General features: G+C 45.4%; 3 protein-coding genes, 1 long non-coding RNA gene and 4 other non-coding genes across 10 annotated transcripts; 1 reads left to right on the top strand and 7 right to left on the bottom strand.

Annotated features, from left to right (window-relative positions):
- Nucleotides 1-75: 75 nt before the first annotated feature.
- On the bottom strand, nucleotides 76-4,895 carry LOC121177328. 2 transcript variants are annotated; one of them, XM_041031624.1, is made up of 10 exons: nucleotides 4,740-4,895; nucleotides 4,254-4,345; nucleotides 3,904-3,963; nucleotides 3,728-3,796; nucleotides 3,482-3,541; nucleotides 3,181-3,381; nucleotides 2,820-2,953; nucleotides 2,611-2,728; nucleotides 2,365-2,424; nucleotides 76-2,264 (listed from the first exon to the last, which is right to left on the bottom strand). In XM_041031624.1, exons 2-10 carry the CDS (start codon nucleotides 4,302-4,304, stop codon nucleotides 525-527), a joined length of 2,493 nt encoding a protein of 830 aa, XP_040887558.1. In that variant the 5' UTR covers nucleotides 4,305-4,345; nucleotides 4,740-4,895; the 3' UTR covers nucleotides 76-524. The 2 variants fall into 2 exon arrangements, with proteins under 2 accessions (XP_040887558.1, XP_040887559.1); XM_041031625.1 differs by having other exon boundaries at nucleotides 3,277-3,381.
- Nucleotides 4,896-5,450: 555 nt separating this feature from the next.
- rnf175 (ring finger protein 175) lies at nucleotides 5,451-8,510 on the bottom strand. The gene is made up of 9 exons (XM_041031724.1): nucleotides 8,406-8,510; nucleotides 8,030-8,067; nucleotides 7,669-7,810; nucleotides 7,272-7,426; nucleotides 7,063-7,170; nucleotides 6,793-6,913; nucleotides 6,432-6,565; nucleotides 6,239-6,340; nucleotides 5,451-6,075 (listed from the first exon to the last, which is right to left on the bottom strand). The coding sequence occupies exons 1-9, from the start codon at nucleotides 8,424-8,426 to the stop codon at nucleotides 5,955-5,957; spliced, it is 942 nt and encodes a 313-aa protein (XP_040887658.1). The 5' UTR covers nucleotides 8,427-8,510; the 3' UTR covers nucleotides 5,451-5,954.
- Nucleotides 8,511-8,609: 99 nt separating this feature from the next.
- Nucleotides 8,610-10,927, bottom strand: LOC121177415. Of its 2 annotated transcripts, none has more exons than XR_005893242.1 (6): nucleotides 10,874-10,927; nucleotides 10,132-10,202; nucleotides 9,665-9,783; nucleotides 9,379-9,444; nucleotides 9,089-9,166; nucleotides 8,610-8,846 (listed from the first exon to the last, which is right to left on the bottom strand). It is a non-coding gene; the product is annotated as an uncharacterized LOC121177415 (long non-coding RNA). The 2 variants fall into 2 exon arrangements; XR_005893241.1 differs by having other exon boundaries at nucleotides 8,610-8,855; nucleotides 9,091-9,166.
- On the bottom strand, nucleotides 8,926-9,017 carry LOC121177579. The gene has a single exon (XR_005893295.1). It is a non-coding gene; the product is annotated as a small nucleolar RNA SNORD14 (small nucleolar RNA).
- Nucleotides 9,243-9,335, bottom strand: LOC121177559. The gene has a single exon (XR_005893277.1). It is a non-coding gene; the product is annotated as a small nucleolar RNA SNORD14 (small nucleolar RNA).
- Nucleotides 9,520-9,612, bottom strand: LOC121177560. Its single transcript, XR_005893278.1, has one exon. It is a non-coding gene; the product is annotated as a small nucleolar RNA SNORD14 (small nucleolar RNA).
- On the bottom strand, nucleotides 9,994-10,085 carry LOC121177561. The gene has a single exon (XR_005893279.1). It is a non-coding gene; the product is annotated as a small nucleolar RNA SNORD14 (small nucleolar RNA).
- Nucleotides 10,928-15,627: 4,700 nt separating the features above from the next.
- On the top strand, nucleotides 15,628-19,611 carry LOC121177347 (tripartite motif-containing protein 2-like). The gene is made up of 13 exons (XM_041031647.1): nucleotides 15,628-15,726; nucleotides 15,861-16,009; nucleotides 16,592-16,772; nucleotides 16,902-17,161; nucleotides 17,243-17,381; nucleotides 17,474-17,647; nucleotides 17,750-17,945; nucleotides 18,109-18,212; nucleotides 18,330-18,497; nucleotides 18,700-18,868; nucleotides 19,056-19,126; nucleotides 19,233-19,373; nucleotides 19,459-19,611. Exons 1-13 carry the CDS (start codon nucleotides 15,628-15,630, stop codon nucleotides 19,609-19,611), a joined length of 2,004 nt encoding a protein of 667 aa, XP_040887581.1.
- Nucleotides 19,612-24,557: the final 4,946 nt, after the last annotated feature.

Below are 24,557 nucleotides of genomic sequence, written 5' to 3'. Positions count from 1 at the left end.
ATTCTTTCATCAGTGTGACTGTCCAGCTGGACGGTCAGGAACATAAAGAAGAAGACCCAGATGCAGACACCCAAATGGATTTTCATATGCTTTATTTAAACTCAAAATAACAGGCATAGTTCAGGAAAATAAAACAGGAAATACACAACTCAAAAACCCCAAACAAGAGTAACTTGATTAAAGAAAAACAACAGGAAGTACTAACAGAACCAAAGAAACTAAACAAGAGTCCAAAAAGGCGCTGTCAAGAGATAAACAAAATCCAGATGTTCAAAATGTCCACACAGAGTTCAGAAACCAATGACAATCACAGATCAATGACAGTACAACAAAAGAATCAAATGTCACTGTATGAGGTTTGGAAAAGGGAAATGTCTAAGACAGTGACTAAGACAGAGCTCCAGTGGGGAAACTGACACATAGTAAGCCAGTAAGAAGAAAGAAAACATGAGTGACAGGTGGTATACCAGGTGGAACAGGAACATAGACAAAAAATAAGTTCCTCCTACAGAACCTATGAATACCTAATTGACCTCCATTGGCTGAGGACCTGTTTGGTAGAGTATCTCTTGCAGGTGTTGGTTTTTCTCTGCTATCTCCCTAATACTCTCCAACAGTTGCACATTTCCCTTTTCCATCAGATCACTCACAAACTTTCTGAATATAGTAAGCAGAGGACGGGCGTACTCTATCACACTCTCTTCATACCCTTGAAAACCATAGGTATATCCTCCAGTGTGCAAACCAATAACTTGGCCACAAGCATCAATCACTGGGGAGCCAGAGGAGCCGTGATACATGAAGGTGACCTTGTAGGTCACAAACTTGTCTGCATCATTTCCACCCATTAATATGTTTTCTATGCCTTGATTTTTGATTTGATCTATGAATGTGTCTAAGAACGGTGTGTGTTTGTACTGTAGTAAATAATCATTGACAGCCTTATCCCTCTTCTCTTTCTCAATGATACATGTAGGATCCATTTGTTTCACTTCTCCAGATGGATGCCCAATAATACAGATTTCACCATCCTGAGGCACTGGACCAAATTTCTCCAGAAGCCCTGATGGTACCTTTACTTCTCTAGTGTTTTCATTGGGTTTCTGAACATTAGGGTCTAACTTAAGTATGGCGTAGTCGAGGACTTCATCAAAGGCAATCAGTGTTTTCTCACACGTGAAGTAATAGTAATTTGTGTCAGGAGCCGGATCATCATAGTCAAATAGAGCCAACACCTCTAAATCCCGCAGCAACTCTTCGTCTCTGACATGATCTTTAAATAAATGTGCGCTGGTCAGGATGAAGTTATCAAACAGCACAAAACCTGTTCCTTCACAAACATCCCCAACAATGATTTTACAAACTGACTCGCCCAGTTTTAGCAGCTTCCTGACTCTGTGAACTTCACTAAAAGACTGTTGGATCTTTCTTTCTTTTTTCAGAGTCGGTTCTACCTGAAAAGATCCAAAAGAGAATCTTTCCTCCTTCCATTTCCTAAAATCTGGAACTGGTAAATTATAAATCTCCTCAGTGTCGATGCTACCTGTCTTTTCCACTGCTCTTTTCACACTGACTCCACTCTGCTTTAATACATCTGCCACTGGCCTTGTTTCATGGCCGTGCTGTAAATTACGTGAGGCACCTGAGCTTTCCTGTCCTGTTCCACCAATTTCTTTCTTAATTACCTGAAGACATATCTTAAATTCTATCTGATCTATTTTGTTGACTCTTTGTCTACAGCAAGTGATGGAGGATGGATTCTTATTGTAAGACAGAGTGAAGTCGTCAAGGTCATCAACGAAACAACCATCTCTTTTCAGAACTTCTATCACAATCATCCCCTTCTGTCCATAAACAAGGAGATACTTAAACTGTTTTACAGCTTTGCTTCTAAAAAGATTATTTATTTTGGAGAGAAAAAAATGGATACTTCTCATGTCAGTGGAGAAGACAGAGAAATATTCTTTTGGATATACCTCTTTGTGAGGTTGGTCTCGTTTCTGTTCAATCATTTCTGATGTCTGAGATATGATCAGAGACGCACCGTCCTCTTTACGAGTACGAGGAAAATGTGTTACAACAAAAAAAATCTTATTGTCTTTACGCAGCTGGGTTCTAATGGCTTCATCCATATACTTTATCATCATCTTAAAAGTCTTTGCTTTCGCTGCCCCTTCCACTGGCCAAGGTTGGTAGCGTTTGATGGTGTCCTCCTTCAGTGGCCAGTGATGGATCTGCTCAGGGAAACAACATGAAGGTCCACCCTGCAGGAAATCACAGTGACAAAATAAAAGTTGGACGCCTTTGTTTTGATAAAATATAAATGCAGGCTATCCTGTGCATGCAGTGCATCAGTCAACTCACCACAGAATCATCACAGCTCTCCTGCTTCACTCCTCCTCCACAGCCCGTAACTGTAACAGTCTGCAAAGTGAGAGGAAAAACATCAGTGGCACCGTCAGAAAGGTGACACAGTTACAGTGGGTGGTGGTGTTGCACTGAGCTGCTTTACACTGACAGAGGATTCTAATATCTTGTCACTCTCATGCATGGAAAAGGTGCAGATACATTTATTATTCAGTCACTTCTACACAATGACAGGGAGCTCACCTGAGAGGCTGTAGAGAGGCTGAGAGGCATCCTCTTCAGGTCAACCTTCTCGTTGCAGTACGGGCACGTCTGCTTCTTACCCACGATGCACCAGCCGCGGATGCAGAACTCGTGGAATCTGGAGAGGTGGAGCGAGTTAAGGTGACTACAGCTTCAATAAAGAGCTAAAGAGCCTTTTTCCTGCAGGGATCAGCTGAGCTGTAGGATACATGTGTCCACAGGAGAGCTGGTAGGTGTCTTCTATGAATCCTTCCTCCTCCACGTCCACCAGGATCCTCTGACCACACACTGCACAGATGTCGTTGGTCAGACTCCTGCTGGGCATGCCGCCCTTGTTATAGTACTGAAAACACACAAGGACAACAACGGTCAGACGTACGTCCACAGATTTCCAACACAGGTATCTGTAACTAGTCTTTTGGGACTGTAAACAGGAAGTACAATCTTGACATGGACGCAGTGAGCAAACTGGCATCATTAAAAGTCTGAATCAGCTTTTAGCACTTCCTGTTTGCAGTGTAGCCGTGGACGTACGGACAGCTACCCCAGGGGCAAAGTGTAGTGTTTTACCCCGATCGTAGAAGCCATGTAGTCAGAACAGATTTCAGCAAAGTCTCTGCCCATGACGCCGTAGTAAAGACCATAAAACAGCATGATCACACCTACGTCCATGGAGTCCTCTGCCACTGGCCAAGGTTGGTAGCGTTTGATGGTGTCCTCCTTCAGTGGCCAGTGATGGATCTGCTCAGGGAAACAACATGAAGGTCCACCCTGCAGGAAATCACAGTGACAAAATAAAAGTTGGACGCCTTTGTTTTGATAAAATATAAATGCAGGCTATCCTGTGCATGCAGTGCATCAGTCAACTCACCACAGAATCATCACAGCTCTCCTGCTTCACTCCTCCTCCACAGCCCGTAACTGTAACAGTCTGCAAAGTGAGAGGAAAAACATCAGTGGCACCGTCAGAAAGGTGACACAGTTACAGTGGGTGGTGGTGTTGCACTGAGCTGCTTTACACTGACAGAGGATTCTAATATCTTGTCACTCTCATGCATGGAAAAGGTGCAGATACATTTATTATTCAGTCACTTCTACACAATGACAGGGAGCTCACCTGAGAGGCTGTAGCTCCACGTGTCTGTGCTCTCTCTGCACAGGTCGAGCTGCCGCCTCCAGGATCGTCCTGATAAAAAAACATTCACACGTTACACAAGTTACAGATGACAGAGAATGATTACAGTGATTACACTTTGATTACAGAGTGTTGTTATTAGACAAAGTGTTACTTACTCTTTCCTTGTCAGAAGAGGACCTGATGTCCGTGGTTTTCTTTTTGGGAGGCATCTTTACCTAACATTAGAATAATAAAGTTAGCTGATGTTACAATGATGTGATTAAATAATGAACAGTAGTTGGCAAACTCACACCTTACACTTGAAATTCAGATAGAAAAACAACTGGCTGAAGTTAGTTTTATCCAGCAAAGACACACTGATCAGAACAAGTTGCTACCAAGTAGATTAAAGTCTCTTGTTTATCTTAATGAACATGTTGTTTTTCAAAGTAATGTGTTAGTACAGCTGTTTTATCTGGTTTATCCCAGAGACAGTCTGATTGGGCAGAGATGAGAGATGACTCACCTCGGTACCCAGTAAACAAACTGGTTCTTCTGGTTTCTCCATCGAAACCATCAGGGTGTGGTCGAGAGCAGGACCAGGAAATGGCAAACACACTGTGGACACACATTATAGGTTAACAATAAATAAGTGTCATATAAATAGCTAATTACAATACAAATTCTATTGAAGTCTTTAAATATCTACATGGTATTTCAGGAAATTTGAGCTGGGAAGCAGCAATGGAGTTTGAGTTCACTGCATTAAAAACGGTGCAGTAAAAATAATAATACTAGAAACAGCAAAGTCAGTCAAGAGTCTTCTCAGAGGCCGTACATGTGTTAAAGTGAATAATCCACAGAACCCAGAGTTTTTTCATGAGACTATTTCCTCAGTAAATACTTCCACTGTTAACTGCTGTTAAATTTCCAAAATGGCGTATTTCAAAAGTGTAAGGAGCACATATGGTTTGTATATGGGTGGAAACAAAAAAAATTATTTTCAAATTACCTTGTAGTTGTGACGATAGTTTGCGTTGTTCTTGTCAAAACGGCGCCGGAGTCTCAGAAAAGACGACTGAAGTTTCTCCTTCGGACTTCAACGAAATCGTTTTATTCAAAGAGTGGATCCGTACATGGATATTTATACTGTACGGTCAGAAGCTGTGACGTACAGCAGCAACACTTGATCTGTTGCTGCTCTACGTCACAGCTTCTGGTTGTTTCTTCACCTGGCAAACCGGGTAAACTACCCGAGCAACACTTTAACATCGACAGACCCACGGTGATCCAATCAGATGCTGCCATGCCATACATGAATGTTGAATATGAAAGTGCAGCAATCGTCAAAAAACCAATGAACCAATGATAGGAAGAAAGGTGGAGGACAAGACACGTGTAGCTGTACTCAGACGAAGTGTCCTCCACGTGACACGTGTGAGACATACGTGTCACGTGGAGGACACTTTACTTAAAATTGTTTGTCCAGAAAATAAAGAAACGTCGGTTTGATTTGGCAAAAGAAAAGAAGCTTTTCATTAAATTATTACTGAATGTGTAGAAGGTGGTAACTGTGGTTAGAGAACAGCAGAGGGTGCAGCCAATGCCTTCTCTCTCTTTATCTCCCATTATGAAACATGATATTTATATTGAAGGATGTTTCACTTTCATCTACAGCGAGTCGACACTTACCATCAACTTCATCTTCATACAGAGAACAAGAGACATTCCAAAGAAAACTTTAATAATAAAGCTCCATGAAATGTAAACAGGTTGCATGTGAACCACAGCACGGTGATCACCATGATCACTGTGATCACCAAGCCTTCCAAATCCAGATGGAGTCTGGTCCGTGGAGTCAGTGGGACCAGCAGCGAGGAGTGAAAATAAAAAGACATTTTTCAGACACGGTAAAACATAAAGCAGAGACAACATGCACGAGAGCAGCGTCTCCTCCAGCTCCAGACTACACAAAGGTTTGGTTTAAAACACTGGATCTGTGCTGAAACGTTTTGCTTCAGGTTGGCAGCAGTCCACAGTGTCCTCTGCACACAGAGACTCAGACCACCTGGGACGGTTCTGCAGGCAACTGTGCAAGCGTTCAGTCAAAGCACACGGACTGAAGAAGAAGAAGCAGCCTCCGTTACTTCCCCACGGCGCCGACTTTAACGGTTTCCTGCCACTTTACTCGACTCCAGACGTACGGGCGGCGGCGTTCCTCGGGGCTCTATTCAAGGCCCAGTGAGAAGTTGATCCCATGAACGATACCGATGATGATGGGTTGCCAGGCGACCAGGTACCTGAGCCAGTCGAGCAGCTGTCCGTAGAGGACGTGTGTCTTCTCCCAGCTGAAAGCAGATGAAGGGATTAAGGAAAGAGCTGAGATAGATCAGAGGTGATCTGTGTTTGATGATTTACAGATCAGGTTCAGGTTCTCTCCTCCTTTCCTTCCTCCTTTCCTTCCTCAGTTCCCATCACTCATCCACCCACACAGGGACAATGAAAGGATACGGGTTGTTCATCATCCTCTTCAGGTCAACCTTCTCGTTGCAGTACGGGCACGTCTGCTTCTTACCCACGATGCACCAGCCGCGGATGCAGAACTCGTGGAATCTGGAGAGGTGGAGCGAGTTAAGGTGACTACAGCTTCAATAAAGAGCTAAAGAGCCTTTTTCCTGCAGGGATCAGCTGAGCTGTAGGATACATGTGTCCACAGGAGAGCTGGTAGGTGTCTTCTATGAATCCTTCCTCCTCCACGTCCACCAGGATCCTCTGACCACACACGGCACAGATGTCGTTGGTCAGACTCCTGCTGGGCATGCCGCCCTTGTTATAGTACTGAAAACACACAAGGACAACAACGGTCAGACGTACGTCCACAGATTTCCAACACAGGTATCTGTAACTAGTCTTTTGGGACTGTAAACAGGAAGTACAATCTTGACATGGACGCAGTGAGCAAACTGGCATCATTAAAAGTCTGAATCAGCTTTTAGCACTTCCTGTTTGCAGTGTAGCCGTGGACGTACGGACAGCTACCCCAGGGGCAAAGTGTAGTGTTTTACCCCGATCGTAGAAGCCATGTAGTCAGAACAGATTTCAGCAAAGTCTCTGCCCATGACGCCGTAGTAAAGACCATAAAACAGCATGATCACACCTACGTCCATGGAGTCCTCTGCCTTGATCCTACACACACACAGACAAGGTGACTCTTTGAAAGAAATAATTGCAAATAAAGATCATATAAATTGTGCTGAATTTAACTGAAAAACATCGGACAGGAGTGACAGGAGTGAGCACAGAGCATCTGTAACGACTCGACTGTCACGGCCGACCTGAGGAAGACGTTGAAGCCAAACATGGTGAACATGATGGCCAGGTAGCCCAGGACGCCCACGGCGTAACTCAGCTTGTAGATCAGCAGGAACCACTTGTACACCATCCTAAAAAATAAAACATGTAGTCTCACTCATTTGTTCAGGGCTCAAATCAAAAGACACAAACATCCAGTGACGAGCACCAGGCGGCGACAGGATGCTCTCACCTGGGCGTCCGGCAGGACAGAGGCTTGCGAGTGGCTCTGAAGATGACGTAGCTGGTGATGACGGAGAACATGCCCCACATGGACAGAAACCTCCACCAGTACAGTTTGATGGTGAAGTACAGAGGGACCACCCACATCTGGACCAGAGTGACCAGCTGAGGAGGAGATGGACGCTTTATTACACTCCACATTTATTTTTGATTTTACTTAATACTGTCGTTCTTTTTCTCTGAAGTTTCATTCTGCTACTGATACTTTAACCTGCTCTGTTCATTCATTCATCGGATCAGTTTGTTCTCGTGCTCGTTTGTCAGCAGGTAAGTTTTTCTGTCTGAGCTGTGCTGATAAACTCGTCTAACAGCTTCAGGTCTCAGCCCTCAGCTCTGTCAACGCTCACATTGTACGACCGGTGGTGTCGCTGCTTCCACTGCACCAGGACGATCTGAGCCACCACCAGCGTGGCGATGAGGATCAGCACCATCTCTGCGTGCATGGCCTCGTGCCCCCGGTGCTTCACGTGCAGACGCTCATGCTGCATCCTGCCAAGATGGAGAGAGAGATAGACAGACAGACAGACAGATAGAAAGATAGATAGATAGATAAATAAATAAGGGTTATGGGTGACAGGTGCAGAAAAACACAAAGGTGAGTCAGGGTTAAAGGTGAAGAGTTAAACGCTGTGTTCCAGTGTTTGTACTGAACACTCTGAGAGGACAGGGACAGAGACAGAAACAGGGACAGGGACAGGGGCTGCTCACCTCCAGTTCTCTCTGTGTGTCATCTTCAGCAGGTCGTCCTGTGAGAAAGAGGGACAGGGACAGAAATAGCAGGTCTCAGTGGACACTTATGTGGGTTAATACAAGCTGCTATGCGCTGAATGTCCAGTCCTGTTTCTCCTCAATAAAACAAAACCAGTAGAAACACAATGAAAACGCGTTTCTATCTTTATCTTTGATAACGTGTGTGTTTTATGACGCTGAAACACGAGCAGCTCCTTCACAGCTGATCTGAAGCGGGCAGCTCGCCAGCTAGCTGCGGCTAACCGCTGCTTTTATTCATTTACAGGCTAAAAGTAAAAACCGCGAACAGCCGAGTTGGTCCGAACAGCTGGATTACCGCCTCGAGCTTCCTTACCTGGGGGGCCACGGCCGCCATCGTTCGCCTTTTACCTCCAGCCGGTGACAGAACACCGGACCAGCAGCAGCTAGCTTAGCTCTGCTCTGACAGCTGCGCCGTGACGCGGCGTGTACGGAAGCCAAGGAGGATCAGAATTCACACCCATCACCATCACCATCCCCCATTTACATACAGACCAGAGAAACTTCACACACGTGAGGGTTTGTTTAAATAAAGTTTTTTATTTATATTCAGAGCTCTGAGAACAGTCCCATTAGAACATGCAGAACATGAACTGTCTACTTCAAAGAAACATGTAATTCAACTTCAGTTAGAAACAGCTGGATCTTTATTTGGAAAAAAAAAAGTGTAAAACAACTTTAATGATGCAACGAGGTGGAAAAATCCTCCTCCTGAATCGAGGGTCGAGCGACACCGACGCAGCTCGGTTCCTCGTTTCTCGTCGACCTGTTGGAAGAAATAAACGTGAGAAAACCAACAAAACATTTTGAGCAAATCGACACGACGAGATCGGAGTTCGCTCAGACATCCAAGGAAGGTTTGAGCCGTCTTTGGTCCGCAGACCTCCGGTGGAAACTACGAATGGCAGGAAAAGCATCATCACAGCGAACTGTAGGTCGACAGTCTGTAAATTACAGCTGGGGCCAAACACACAAACTCAAAGTGCAGCGTAAACACACACCTGGCAGTGACCATCATCACCGATGAAGCCTTCAGCCGGGAGGAAACTCTGAAGCACTGAGGCAGAGACTCTCACCCTGAAAGTGACATGAAAGGAACAGTTAGCTGTGAAGCTAAAGACATTCAAAACAGATCACATTCACTTCTTTTAGCTCGCTCAGACATCCAAGGAAGGTTTGAGCCGTCTTTGGTCTGTGGACCTCCGGTGGAAACTACGAATGGCAGGAAAAGACATCATCACAGCGACCAGGTGTTTAAAACATATGCTGTGATCCTGAAATATACACACCAGCTTCACAAGCTCGGATCATCACCACCTCTGATGGACACGACAGCTCCGCCACTCACACTCACCCTGAAAGCGAGACGGAGACAAAGTTAGTTCTGAAAGCAAAGACATGTTTACAGGACAAGCTGGACGTTCAAGTGTTCGCTCAGACATCCAAGGAAGGTTTGAGCCGTCTTTGGTCTGTGGACCTCCGGTGGAAACTACGAATGGCAGGAAGTCATGTCATCACAGCGAGAAGAGGCGAGCAGATTCAGATCATCATCTACATCACAGAGTATAAACTCACCACTGGCTGTGCTGAGCTGCCCCACATTTACTGCCCACCTGCCCCCAGGCGCAGCGGAGCCGATGAGTTCCCGCCTCTCGGCCAGCTGAAGGTCATTCTCTGTGGTGACACGTGGAAACCTGTTGGGACGGTCTCACTTCACCAGCAGAACACATTCAGTTAACAACAACACTCAGGCTTTTATACTGAAAACCCTGTTTCCTTAGTAACAGAATAATGTTCAGTACGTCTTCATTTCTAATGAAACTATTGTTGTAGTTAACTTGGACACAGAGTCCGGTGAAGACCTGGACTCTGTGAGTGACACATGCTCCTTTGCTGCTAACATCACGCTCAGACATCCAAGGAAGGTTTGGACCGTCTCTGGTCTGCAGACCTCTGGTGGAAACTACGAATGGCAGGAAAAGCATCATCACGGCGCGGGAAGCGACTTCGCTCAGGTCAGTCTGAGGGAGACGTTCACCAACCTCGTTTATGCTGCAGGAGACGCTGGACTCCTGGACTCCACAGACGCCGAACACTCAGCCAGGTTTACACTCTGAAAATCAAATAGCACAGGATTATTTATTACAGAGTGGACAGGTGAGCAGCGAGGGCACCTGTACGCCAGACTCAGATTCCAGAGCTGAAACAACTGAGCTTTACTACACTTTCCATTCATACATTTAGGATCAGCACTCTTTGTTTTTTAATCTGTGGCTTAATATTTTAATAATTCACAGGATAATGTGACAGAATAAACCTGATCAGATCAGACTGTGACAAGGTTTGATTTTCACCACGTGTTCAGCTGCGGGATTTTATTACGAGTCTAACATTTATTTAATTAAATCGTGGTTTAAAATGAACTGATTTTCCTTCTAACACAGACTCGCTCCGTGTTTCAGCTTCTCCGCTGGAAAAAACAAGTCAAAGCAACTTTCACTGAAATCTGAGCCAAACTTTCCAGATGTTACGGTTTAAAACGGAACCGGGTTCAAACACATCTGTAGGAAAAACCGTAAATCAGCCGTTTATCTAACAAACTGTTAGAAACATTAAACTCTGATGTTCCAGAGAAACGTGGGGCGCGGAAACACGATCCGCGACCATCCGTGAAATAAACCGCTCACCTGGGACAAACTTCACCCGGTGAAAGCTCCACGCGCTGCGAGCGACAGGAGCAACTTTTTATTTAAGGACTAAAGTGAAGATTAAAAACATATTTACCATTAAAACGCTCTGCTCCACCTCCTCCACCTCCATCTCTCCGGCTCCTCCAGCTCCAAATGACCCGAGGCGGAGTTTCCGCTTCGTTTTGTTCCGCCAGGGCGGATGTTGGACCGGTTAGTGACGCGCTGCCGCCCCCTGCTGGACCGGAGGGTGAACCGCTACCGTACCGTGAAAACTCTCTATTCTGTTAAAATCAATGCAATTTATAGTCAAATAAAATTAATTTAAATGAGAAACATGAAATATTCACGTTTCTCATTGTTCTTGTTTAATTATTATTCTTGTTGTTCTATTTAAATCTGAATATTATTATTAATCCAGTTGTGTAATACATAATTATCAGTGAATAGACAGACCATGGCATGATATTCAATAATAATGATAATAATTATCATCATATTTACAAAATGATTAATTCATCTATTAAATCAACAATGAAGAAGATTAAAAGCATAATTTTCAAATCTGTTTATCACATACTGAGCTGACACACAGGCAGAGAGAGAGAGAGAGAGAGAGAGAGAGTATCATACGGCCACACTGTCAGATAACTGACAGGCAGATGAACCAATCAGCTCTCTCCTTTTCTGAACTCTCTTGCACGTGATTGGTGGATGCTGCAGCAAGGCCTGATGGATACCCCCCCTCTCCCTCGCCTCAGTCTGGTGGTGGTGCTGCTGCAAGCTGCTGGTGTTGCCGTGACGATGATATCCTCCCCCCTCCCACACACACACACACACACACACACACACACACACACACACAGCAGAGGAGAGGGAGCAAACAAGACGCTATCATGACGCGATGGCTTCAGGCTGGAAAACAGACTCTCACTCACACTCTGCTGCGTCTGAGGAAAACATGGTGAGTGCTGGGCTTCTGTTTTCTGGGATGAGAGGACAGAGGGATGGATGGATGGATGGATGGATGGAAGGGTGGGTGGGTGGATGGATGGATGGAGGAACGGAGGAATGTTTGGGGATGACAGCAGCATCTGTAGCATGGTGGGAGGGTGGGAGGGAAGAGTGGAGAGGCTGAGCAAGGATGGAGGAAATGAGGATGGCCAGACTGCAGGATGAACGAGGGTGAAGGATGAATGAATGAAGAACAAACTGATCCACCTCAGCTTTACAGCAAATACAAGTGTGTGTGTGTGTGTGTGCTATCAGGCCTGTATGTACAGCACGTTAGCATCCTGAGAGCTAACAGTAACAGGAGGTACGCCACGTCTGTGAACAGGAGCTGGGCTGATCCTCTCAGATTTTACTCACATATGTGTGAGGATGGATAAATGAACCTGAGGGGCCCGGGGCCTCTGCATCAGGTGAGAGATGATGTTTATTCCTGGCATGTCAATCAAACGCCTACAAACAATCACAACTTAGATGTAAAACGATCAGAAAAAGGAACGAAAATCACAGTTTGCACCACAGACCCTGAAGATTAAGCAGCTTTAATGTTAAAGTTCATGTGTTTGTTTCCTGTGCAGCAGTTTGAAATGGTCCTAAACTGCAAAAGCCAGAATTTCATGTGAAATTTCACTGATTGATTTTTATTTTTATTTCCTTTAAAGCTGCGTTACTGGATTTCTTTGAACTAAGTTAATGTGGTGAACTGGTTTATTTCCATGTGCAGCAGTTATGGACCAACACTGTCCTCCATCCGGAGCAGTGTGTGTGTCCACAGGATGAATTTAACAGGATCAGACTTTGGTCTCCACCAGCTCCTGAGGGAAAGTCAGAAACTACCTCACTGCTCATGGATCTGGTTTATCAGAGAATCCAGCACAAAGACACGGCCACAGAGTTAAATCCTTTCCAAGATCAAATCCTCCATCTGTTGCATCACTAAACAGAAAATAAATAAATAATTCTAATAAATAAACTGGACACTCGGTTAGAAAAGGACGTTCAGATGTAAGAGACCTGCAGGACGAACGAGTGATTAAAACAGAGATGAGAGAACTTTCCCACGGGAATATCTGAAGAGAGAGAGGGTTCAGATTACCTGTGTGTGTGTGTGTGTGTGATTACCTGTGTGTGTGTGTGTGTGTGTGTGTGTGTGTGTGTGTGTGTGTGTGTGTGTGTGTGTGTGTGTGTGATTACCTGTGTACAACTAAGTACGATTTGTTTCATCAGATACGTAAACTCAGACTATGAACGTGCTGCAGGTTGTTGGGAGTTGTGCAGTTTTAAACCAGTTATCAAATGAAAACATGAAACCATGAACGGTTGTGTGACTGTGTGATTGTGCGATTGTGCAGCGCTGCCAGATTACATAGACAGAAAAAGGCTCATAACAGGATTTTGTGGCTGTTTCCCATTTGACAGGGTGTTTATGTGTTTTTAGTGGTTTTGTTAAATGTAACATGATGTGGCAGCGATAACAGCTCTGCTCTGCTGGAACATGAATAAGAAAATAAAACACCTTTCCTTTACTTCCTGCACCGTCGGTGTATTTAGCTTTAACACCCTCTACACATCCCCAGAGGGAGAATTAACAAGACATGTCCATTCCTTTACTGCCACTGCTGATGTGCCTTTCAGCAAGGCATTACTCTGAGATACTGAGCTGTTGACTCTTCATAAATCAGTGGTCTTATTACAGTAAAATATGAATGAAGTATGTAAAGATAGAGTGTGTAAATCCTGCTGATGGAAGCCGACAGACGTTAACAGCACCCTGATCTGTAACAGACACACACACACACACACAGACACACACACACACACTGTTGCTGTTTTGTTACCACGTAGTTGCTGCTTTGTGCAACGTTGCCTGTTGTGACATCTCTGATGAAAATCAGCAACTGGCTCTTTAAACAGGAGAAACTGAAAACACACTCTGTGCAAAACGGCTTCAAAGCTGCAGCCGTTCATTCGTCTCTGTGACAGTTACAGAGAGTCACCACAGTGTCACAAGACACACACACACACCCTGCAAATAGAGCCTCACTGTTGCCCCATAATCCTTTGCAGCATTGTACTGCAGAGAATCCTTGAATGAAAGTGTGGGGGTGCAGCAGTGTGTGTGTGTGTGTGTGTGTGTGTAAAATGTGCATTGTGAAGAAAGACAGAATTATAAAATAAGATCATTGTGTCTTTGTTATGGAGAGTAAAATAAAAACAGGCAAAAATATGATGGAAATGAAGAAATCACACACACGTGTGTGTGTTAGTGTGTTAGTGTGTTTGTGTGTCTGAGACAGACAAAGTGTGTATTTGCCTTCGTGTTGAACAGAATATTTGGGGGAGGAGGTGTTAAAAACGGGATTATGTACAAGATCACAGGGAACCCCCCCTCCAACCACCCCCCCCCCCCCCCCCCCCCCCCCCCCCCAATATAAATGATTCAGTTCATATTTTACACACAGAGCTCAGAAGGTGAAAAACATGATTAACATTTTTCAGGTTCAAATATTTTCCTTTTGTGTTGTTTTTATTATATTATTGATATTTTTAAAACCTAAAATCATAAAATAGAAAACAACAAACACACATGGAAGAAAACACGACTTCCCCTCTGGACTCTGGGACACATCCTTCAGGATCCACATGGACCCGCTCAGGTTCTGGGGGTTCACCTCGGCCCATCAGGTCTGTGTCGCTGCGGAGCCGTGATGATTTCTGCACCAGCCTATATTTAGGATTTTAGGATTAAAGGGCCCCTGACTGCTTCACTTTTTGTTGCGTCGCTTCCTCACCCCTCCCCATGCAGTCTGTTACTATGGAAACCGCAGCCTCACTCCCCGTCTCTCTCTCCATCACTTTGAAGATGCTTCAGTGACCTACATTTCTGCTCCTAGAAGCTCTTTATTCGTATTTGACTCCTCATTCACTTCTCCTGTTGGTGCTGCACCGTCGCCCCCACCTCCTCCTCCTCCCCCCTCCTCCCCCTGTCTGTGGACTGTACCATCTGTGCATTCCTATAGTTGGGACGAAAGAAAGAGAAGAAACACACTGTGACGACAACACTAACATGACATGTGATCGACGTACTGACAAACACTGACCAAACACTATCATTAGTGTATAAGTGCACAGTCAAGAGTTAAGTTTTTTTTTCTCTGTCCATGTTTATCTGCTGTCTCAGCTAATCCTCATCTGTCTCTCTTGTCCCCAGGACACAGCAGAGTCTGTCCTTAATTTGAACCCTCTGTGAATTAAATCAACACCAAGGTCCATCACTTTTCCCCAAATCAGACCTAAAGAGGACACATGGAAGGAGAAGGATGTTGCCTGTGGATTTCTGGATGCCTGGATCCATTTTAAACAGGAATGTGATGGAATAACAAATAAAGGGCATGTCTGAGACTGTAGCTCCTCCTTTCAGCAGCTTCAGAGATCAACAAAGATCGACAAAGTGAAACTTTGATTGTACTGAGGTTACTGATAAAACACCGACGTGCTTCACTGGCTGCTGTGTGGGAACCTGCTGCAGTGAGGGGGGTATATGGAAGTTTATGCCCTCAGGTCTGCCCCCTGCAGAGAGGGGTGTGTCTGAATGTTAAGTGTCTGCTTTGACATGCCTCGCCGAAGATCCCACATGTGCCAAGAGCTACTGTAAAAACTTCACAGAGTTCCTGTGTCTCAGATACACAATGGAATAAAGTGTGAGACAAGACGTTTACAGAAGTAAACAATACAGACAGGAGGAATACTTGCACCTGAACATACAGCCCCTCCCCCTGGCCACAGTGTGGAATAAGGGGTGTGTTCGGAGGTTCACCCCCACCAGGCTGCCGCTCGCTGATGGAGGCCCACCAACACTCCCCAGATAGCAGCAGTGAGGAGTGCACCGTCCTGGAGGCTCCGCCTGGCAAAAACACCTGCCCACAGCACGCAGGGAAGGTGGGAACACAACATACGTGCTGTTTGACATTTCAGTCCTGAAGCACAGTGACACCAAATCAGATACAGGTCATCATTTTTCTACTGAACTCAGCTGCATTTGTTCTGCGCTGCCTTCCTTCCTTTCTCCTCAGGTGTCTGACCTGTTCTGTTCGGCCTGCGAGTGTGCGCTGTGTGAAGAATGTGTGTCGGACCATGGAGAGCACCCTAAGGTGCCGCTCGGCCGGGGCCTGGAGCAGCACCGCAGCAGCCTGCAGGAGAGGCTGGGCACCGTCCAGGCCAGGTACAGGCCTCAGAGGGAACCGCAGATACACAAATGCACCGCTGGTTAATTTAGACAACCGCAGGTCAGAGTGGTGCATCAGTGCATCACATCTCAACCTGCTAAGTAACTAAATATGTGAAACTAATCTCATTAAATTAAAATGACAACATTTGCCTCTGGACTGTAGTCAAATAGGTAAAATGTTGGACACACACCGAACACACTGGCAGGAATAACTAATGAGACAGAGTTAATGGAGACAAGAGGGGAGGCTGACATCTGGTGGACAGACAGGGAAGTGCAGGCCCATGGACCACCAGCAACAACACGATGGAAACAATGACAAGAGGTTTAACAAGTGGTTTTTGTGAATGAATGTTCATCTGTGCAATGATCAGACACACTCTCAGACACACTAACGGACACACATCATGTCCACTCATCAATCATCTTTCTGGGGTCAGATACAGGGAAAACTTTATTAAACTAAACACACATGACTATTCAGTGTGGTGAACAGAGGATTAACAGACGATAACCTGCTGTGTGATGGTGTTTTCACCTTGAATTTCCCACTTCCCTGTACCTGTCTGCCTCCAGACTCCCTCAGATTTCAGATGCCCTGTCCTTCATTCGGGAGATCCTCCAGCAGCTGACCAATCAGAGAGCTTCCATCGAGGAGGACATCCAGTCCAGCTTCGAGGACCTGCACAAGCAGCTGGATGTCCGAAAGAGCGTTCTGCTCATGGAGCTGGAGGTGACATACGGACTCAAACAGAAGGTACGTACACGTCCGGCTGCAGGATTTTGGGTTCAGACTGATTTTAAGATTATTAATGAATGAATTGTGTAGTAGAAGTGCAGCCTCACCACATGAATGAACATGAATGTCACCTTGCTCTGATGCCAGGTCCTGCAGGCCCAGGTAGACAGCCTTGCCCGGGGAGAGGGTGACATCGCTGCTACCTGCACCCAGACGGAGGAGGCGCTGGCCGGGGAGGCGTGTGTGGCGAGCCTGCAGGCGGAGCAGGAGCTGGGGGAAAGGCTGGCGGAGCTGGCTGGCCTCGGACTGCCATGTCAGCCAGAGGAGAACGACCAGCTGGACCTGGTGATGGAGACAGACGGGCTGAGGAAATCCATACACAACCTGGGGACCATCGTCACCACCAGGTGAGACCGCACTGACACAACTCATTCAGACCCACCGTTTGACTCCTCCTCACCTGTCCTCATCTTCCTCCTCTTCCTCAGTGCGGTGGCAAGCCAGAGTGAAGCCATGGGAATTGGGCTGGAACAGTGCATTGTGGGACATCCCGCCTCAGTTACCATAGTAACAAGAGACAAGTCAGGGGGAGCCTGCAAGAGCGGCAATGCGATCCTGTCAGCTGAGGTTCATTTTACACCCACGGCCAAATTAAATGCAGTGCAGTTCTTTGGACACATTCACGAAACTTACCAAAGGTTACCTGTGTGTCGATCCAGGTGTTCACCCCAGACGGCAGCATCGTGGACGGAGAAATCGTGGACCACAAGAACGGGACTTATGAGTTTGTGTACACGGTGCCGAAAGAAGGCAACTTCTCATTGGCTCTCCGCCTGTACGACCAGCACATCAAGGGAAGTCCCTTCAAACTGACCGTCGCCAGGGCCTTAGAGGCAGAGGTGGAGGTGGGTGAAGTGTGTGTGTGTGTGTGTGTGTACAGGAAGGCTCACATCCTTCATCATGAGACATTCACGCTGTGCTGAATGTCTCATCAGGTGTCTCCCTCCACCACCACGGCAACCAACTCAGCAGCCAATGCCACCCCATCCACGGGCTCCTCTGAGGGGGCCAAGAGACGCGGGAAATCCCCTGGACAGAAGAAGAAGGGCTCCAAAAGGGCCAGCAGCGCCCTGGGCACCCCGCGACGCAAAACTCAAAACCCCATCGAGGATGACCTCATTTTCAGGATTGGTGAGATGCTCGTCTGGACAGAATGATTTAGATCTGAGCACTGGTTAAAAGATCCAGATCCTGTTTGAGCCTGTTTTCATTCAGGAACTGTGGACACACAGAAAAATGCCAAGCAGAACAGATGCTGTTAAATCAGGTTCAACTGATTTCCTGCTCTCTTCAGGAACAAAGGGGAGGAATAAAGGAGAGTTCACCAACCTTCAAGGAGTGGCTGCCTCCTCCAGCGGCAGGATACTGATTGCCGACAGCAACAATCAGTGTGTCCAGGTAAAAGACGATTTGTCGGGACTCAGATCTTTAAAAGACTCTTTGATTTTAGGGTTAAGATTAAAGTTTAAAGGTTTAGATTCATGCATTTATGTCTGTGAGTCTCTCCTCACACAGATTTTCTCCAACGAGGGGGAATTTAAGAGTCGCTTCGGGGTGCGGGGACGGTCACCGGGGCAACTACAACGCCCCACGGGCGTGGCTGTGCACCCCAGCGGTGACATCATCATTGCCGACTATGACAACAAGTGGGTCAGCATCTTCTCCTGTGAGGGCAAGTTCAAGGTACGTGTGCCACTGAGCTTTTAGTAGAGGAAGGGTTTGATTCTTTACTTTGATTTTATTTAAATGTAGAATTTAAACTTCAGTGTATAAAAATATAAAATGTATTTTATCTTTTGTGGAAACTTTGGTAAATAAAAAGAACATGTTCACACTCACATTTATTTTGAACGATTCCTCATTGGTTGTGCTCGTCGTCCATCAGGCAAAGCTTGGCTCTGGTCGACTCATGGGGCCAAAGGGCGTGTCCGTGGACCAGAACGGTCACGTGATCGTGGTTGACAACAAGGCATGCACTGTCTTCATCTTCCAGCTGACTGGCAAACTCATCACCAAGTTTGGTAGCCGCGGCAACGGTGACAAGCAGTTTGCAGGTAGAGAGAAACGGACTGTCCATAAATACAAGAATAAGACTGACAACCAGCATGTATTACTGTCGCATGCACCAGTACTTTATTACTGATGAAGGCTGCTGTCTGTACCACACGGGCTAATTATAAAAACCACGTGCTACATGAAGCGTAAACACAGCCGACCTGTTTCGTTGCTTCTGTCCTGAAGGTCCACACTTTGCAGCAGTGAACAAGAACAATGAGATCATCGTGACTGACTTCCATAACCACTCTGTCAAGGTACTGACTCAACATGACCTCCGTGGAAGAGCACCCTGAGTCTGGTGTTACCCAGCCGAGCAGCCAGATGTTTAATGTTCTCTCTCTGTTTATCTGACCCGGTCAGGTTTTCACCCCAGAGGGAGAGCTGGTGTTGAAATTCGGCTCAAATGGGGAAGGAAACGGCCAGTTCAACGCTCCCACTGGTGTGGCCGTGGATGTTAACGGGAACATCATCGTGGCTGACTGGGGAAACAGCAGAATCCAGGTACAACACTGCAGCGCGTGTCATGTCATGATAAGAAGCTGCGTCTGGGAAAATGACTGCAACTATCAAAACATTTTATTTGCAGGTGTTTGACGGCAGTGGTTCCTTCCTGTCCTACATCAACACGTCGGCGGACCCTCTGTATGGACCCCAAGGCCTGGCTCTGACCTCAGATGGACACGTGGTAGTGGCCGACTCTGGAAACCACTGCTTCAAAGTCTACCGCTACCTGCAATGATGGAGGCTTGGATGGAGAAGTGAGGCGGAAGCAGGAGGGATGGCTGGGGGAGCAGTTGTTGAAGGGAAGAGATACGATGCACGATGTCAGATTCTAGGAATTCTTGCATGAACCTCCATTCCTGACTGTAACGATGGAAGGAGGGATGACTAGAAGAGAGGAAGAAACAAAGAAGGAGGATTAGCTGAGCCATCGTTAAATCACAAGACTACAGTGAAGGTAAAACAGCAGATCTGGCACCAACACTGGTCTTTGAGCTGCGTCCTTTTAAAAGTCTGACAGATGGAGGGTGACGGAAAAAACATTTTCAGGCAAATTTGAAATACCCAGCAGGGTGGGATTCAGGAAGCGCTGCAGGAAAAACAGTGATGCAGAGACGGATTAATGATCAAATACTCACAGCTCCTCAGTGGAAGAGCAGAGGACTGAGGGAAAACAGGCTTTAAAAAAGAAAGGAGGATCAAATAAAGGCTGCAAGAAGCGATGATGAAAACATCTGTGGAAAAAACCACTGCTTCCTCAACCCAAGATGGAGCCAAGGATGGATAAAGGGATCAAGGAGGCACCAAAGGCATGAATATAAACATAAAGGAGGATGAAAAGTTTTCTATTGTTCTGCCTTCTCATTGTGTATCTAACAGGTAAAACAGTGGCCAGTGAGCTGAAAGACGTCCATGTCTTCGTCCAGGTCCACGTCACTACCACAGATTTGTACACCTACATCAGCTGTAACATGTGGATGTTCATTTTAGCTTCCGACCTTTAGAGCTTGCCGGAGTGCACTTGAGCAAAGCACTTCCATAACTTTAAACTGGTTCAGAAGGAGAGGACTGCAGTTATACTGGGAAACTCCCAGTGAAGCATTCTCACCCAGCCACATTTCCTCTGACCGCAGCGTGGACGAAGACATGGGCCGCTTCCAGCCTGTTGTCCATTGTTTGTACATTAGGATTGTCTGAATATGGAATGTTTATTTTCTCTCTTGCCATAGTTTAAATACAAGTCTTAGGCAATAGATTCATTATTCGATATGACTGCTTGACTCTGATTGTCTGAATGACTGATTCATTGGCTCGACTGACAAGCTGCATTGTCTCTCTGTGCTTGGTTTGAGTGTTCATATATTTTTCCTGAGAAATCTGTTGCAAGGAGGAAAAAAATAAGTCTATAAATTTATCCTATATATTTGTGAGAATACCTTTAATAATATCTTGTAAACTGTTCGAGTTAATCAACACGTTTGGAATCAGTACCATTTTTACACGCTTGTTTCTGCTCGCCGTCTCGGTGACAACAGAACAAGAGGCCCGGGGGACGGAACTCTGGAATGTCTCCACTTGTCCCACCACTGTCGGGGACCGTAGAACGTGTTCAGGTTCCAGAGAAGCGCTGTCGCTCGTCACATAAAGGAATACCTGAGTGTTCTGGAAGCATGCTTCTGTGCTACGTGCTTGTTGATTTCATCTGTGAGCTCCCACCGTGCAAACAGTTCATCCACACCTGAGCAGACTTACAGTAATGTTAGGAACAATAAAGGACAATTACAAAGCATTTACAAATTACTCTCAGAAAAGTGCTGAGTCATGATGATAATGATAAAAATACAAAGCATTTACATTAGTTATTGAATAGGCAAGAAAAGTATTTAAGTTATTCTCATCAACCCACTTAGACAGTTTAACCGGCATCATTAATATAAAGAAAACATCTGTACTGACTGACAGAGGAACAGCTGGTGGTCAGTTGTTTACACTGTGGTCTATGAATGTTCACAGCAGAACAAGGGTCGTTAGTAAACTTTCTATAAGTTATTACTTCTATTTATTTATTTATTATTTATTTATTTATTCTTAGGTATTTTAATCTCTCTGCCATCTGATTGTGTTCCACCGTGTGCTTTGAAATTCTTAAGTGCCCATTACATTTCATCATTTTATACATTTCATCTGTTCTGTTAAATCAGAATCGTTAAATGATTGTTGCTACGTGTTTTATCGCCTGAGGACAAATCAGCATTTTAGGTTTTATTCTATTATTTTTTTGTCGAATGAAAGAATGAAAGAACCAGCTCGTTAGCATTGGACAAGCTAACAGGTTAGCTGTTACTAAACAATACAATGACAAACCTTATAAATAGTTAAATGATCTTGTTAGGTCAGGACCTTTGTTCTGAAACGCTAACACTGTCTATTTTGTAATAAAATGTGCAGCTGGTTACAAGCTAATGCAAAAGTTCGTCACCACTGACACAGATAACTGAGATCGAAATTGTTTAAACACCGCGACGTTTGTGCATGTTCAGTAAAAATAATAGAGTAAAATGAAAGTTGTGAGTCGATGTTGCTTCTCTAACTGTTCAGATTGTCAGTCTATTCGTCCGTGTGATTCATCTGGGCTTTGTTTGCTGGATATTCAGCCTTAATGTCAGTCTCACATATGAATGTTGTTTCAGAGCTGATATGATGGAATTGCCTTCTCAGTAACCTTGGTTTTTTTTTCCTTGCATTTATTGCAAATATACAGTAAGTAAATATTTCAAAGCAGTTATCTCCAGCTCATCGGCTCGTTTGTAGAGCACACATCCATGTGAGGGAACGTTCGCTGCATTTTCACTGCTGGGAAGATGTTTTTAAAAAAAATCAGCACAACAGAAACATGCTACGTTTGGTGGATTGGTTGTGTGTCGCTGTCAGTTTGCACCATGACATGAACAACATCGTACGTCCATTTTACTTTCCTCCTCAGATGGATATGTAGTATTTTGGAATACAGCTGTTGAAGAACTCAGCAGTTTCTTACAGTGTCACTTGCCTGCTCTTTCTCTCTGTATTTACTATCTGTCACGTCTGTTACCTGTTATGGACTCGCTCTTTAACATTCACACGCACTGAAATAAAGCATCGATTCCAAAAAGGCAGATATTTGTTGTGGTTTGGTTTCGTGAGAACTCTGATGTCATATTGACGACGGGCGCTTACACACACCACAACATGGTGGACAACTGGCCACCAAATGACCCTCTGCCCCCGACACCCCGCCCACCACAGCATGCAAATGGAACGACGCTGTGCAGCACGAGGCCAGAATCAATCAGGTGATCGCTCGTGGTTTGGTAACATGCAAAGAACCTGAAGTCCTGTTTATTTTCCACACACACACAAGACACACCCACATTAATGATAAAATTCATACCTGTCCCGACAGGACACCTGGGTCCGGCAGTCTGCAGTGAACCAGGCAGAGGACGCAGCTTCTTCAGTTTAGAGGAAACGGACTGTGAGATATCACACTGACAAGGTTTGTCACTTTTAATGTGTTGAATAAATGATATGTTGTTCTGGTTCAGTAAATCCAGGATGTGAGAGTCAGTGACAGTTAAAGCTGAGTGTTTCTTTTGTTGTGAGTGTGAGTGTGGATATTTGTACCACGGAGAGTAACGGACCTCCTGCAGGGAGACATTCAGAATCAGCTGCTTGTTGCAGTAGTTCAGTTACATTTATACCATATGATTTTACTGCAGTTAGTCTGATCCATCACCTCCACACCTCCACCTTCACATCCTCTTTTTCTCACCTGCCGTCCTCTTCCACAGGTCATGTCTGTCAACTCCAGCTTCTCCAACTCTTCCCACTCTCCTAACTTCATACACTGTCTCTTCTCAACTACCGGCACCGTCATATTCGTGTCCTTCACCGTCACCAGCGTCCTCTTCCTCCTCCCTGTCTACATCTTCATTCTCTACATGGGTGTCCAGCGATGGAGGGGACAGCGCTCTGTTCACGGGGCAAAGACTGATCTCTTCACCTACCACCTGGTCGTGATGGAGATTATCGGTGTTTCAGGATTCGTCTTCTACAGCTTTGGCATCTGCACAGGTAATGAGAAGCTCTCTATGTTGGGGAGTTACTTATTCAACTTTATTTTCCCTGGGCAGACTTTATTTCACTGCCTCACCTGTGTGGAGCACTACCTGGCCGTTGTTCACCCCATCGCCTACCTGCACCTCAGACAACCAGTGAAGATGAGGATCAGAGAAGTCAGCGTTGGCTGTACTTGGCTGCTGTGCTGTGTGTGGATCGCTACGAAACATCTGCATCATGAAAGTTTTTCCATCATCTCCTCGCTCTTCTTCCTGGGTTTTTTCATAATCGTTGTGTTGTTCTGTTGTCTTTCTGTTCTCTGTGTTCTGATTCGCCCACGGCCCGGGGAGGCGGGCAGAGACAGGGTTGGGGTTGACCAATCAAAGAAGAGGGCTTTCCACATCATGGTGACCGTACTGGGAGCGCTGTTGTCGAGGTTTGCTGGATATCTCATTTGTATTGGCTTGGCAAAGTTGCTGTTGGTGCACAGAGATTTCTGCGTGTTGCTGAATGCTGGAATCTGGTTGACTTTGCCCAGCAACCTGTTTCTGCCCCTGCTGTTCCTGCACAGGGCGGGACGATTGTCCTGCTGGGGACAGAGCAACGAGTCAGGATGAAGAGTTTACAGAGATCTAGATGAGATTAGAGTTGAATATTCTCATGAGGTCACGATATGTTTGCTGTCTGATTATATTTGTGGAGCAGCGGTTATGATGCTGTCGCATGTTCCAGGTGTTAAGTTAGTGTGGGTGTAGTTTATCTGTGAAACATTTATCTTATTAACTTACTCTTAGAAAATACTCAGAGCATTTGAAATGATTAATTATTTAATCGTTTAATACTAAAAAAAAAAAAAAAGAATAATAGAAATAAAAATCAGTGTGATAGTATTTAAAACATGCAGTGGATGCTGTTGTAGCAGTAGATCAGAGACCATAGTTTTGAAGTGACATGTCCACCTACTCTTTCTAAACATTTTCTGAATAAACTGCCAGTTTTCCTGCAGCAGATTCATCCTGTGGTTTGTGGATGTAAACGAAGTCTCAGGTCCAGCAGCTGAAGAGCCGAGAGACAAACTATCAGACA

This window comes from Toxotes jaculatrix, chromosome 23 (assembly GCF_017976425.1).
Source record: "Toxotes jaculatrix isolate fToxJac2 chromosome 23, fToxJac2.pri, whole genome shotgun sequence".
NCBI lineage: Eukaryota > Metazoa > Chordata > Actinopteri > Toxotidae > Toxotes > Toxotes jaculatrix.
The sequence above is the reverse complement of the archived record's forward strand: the minus strand, read 5'-3'. Positions and strand labels throughout refer to the sequence as shown.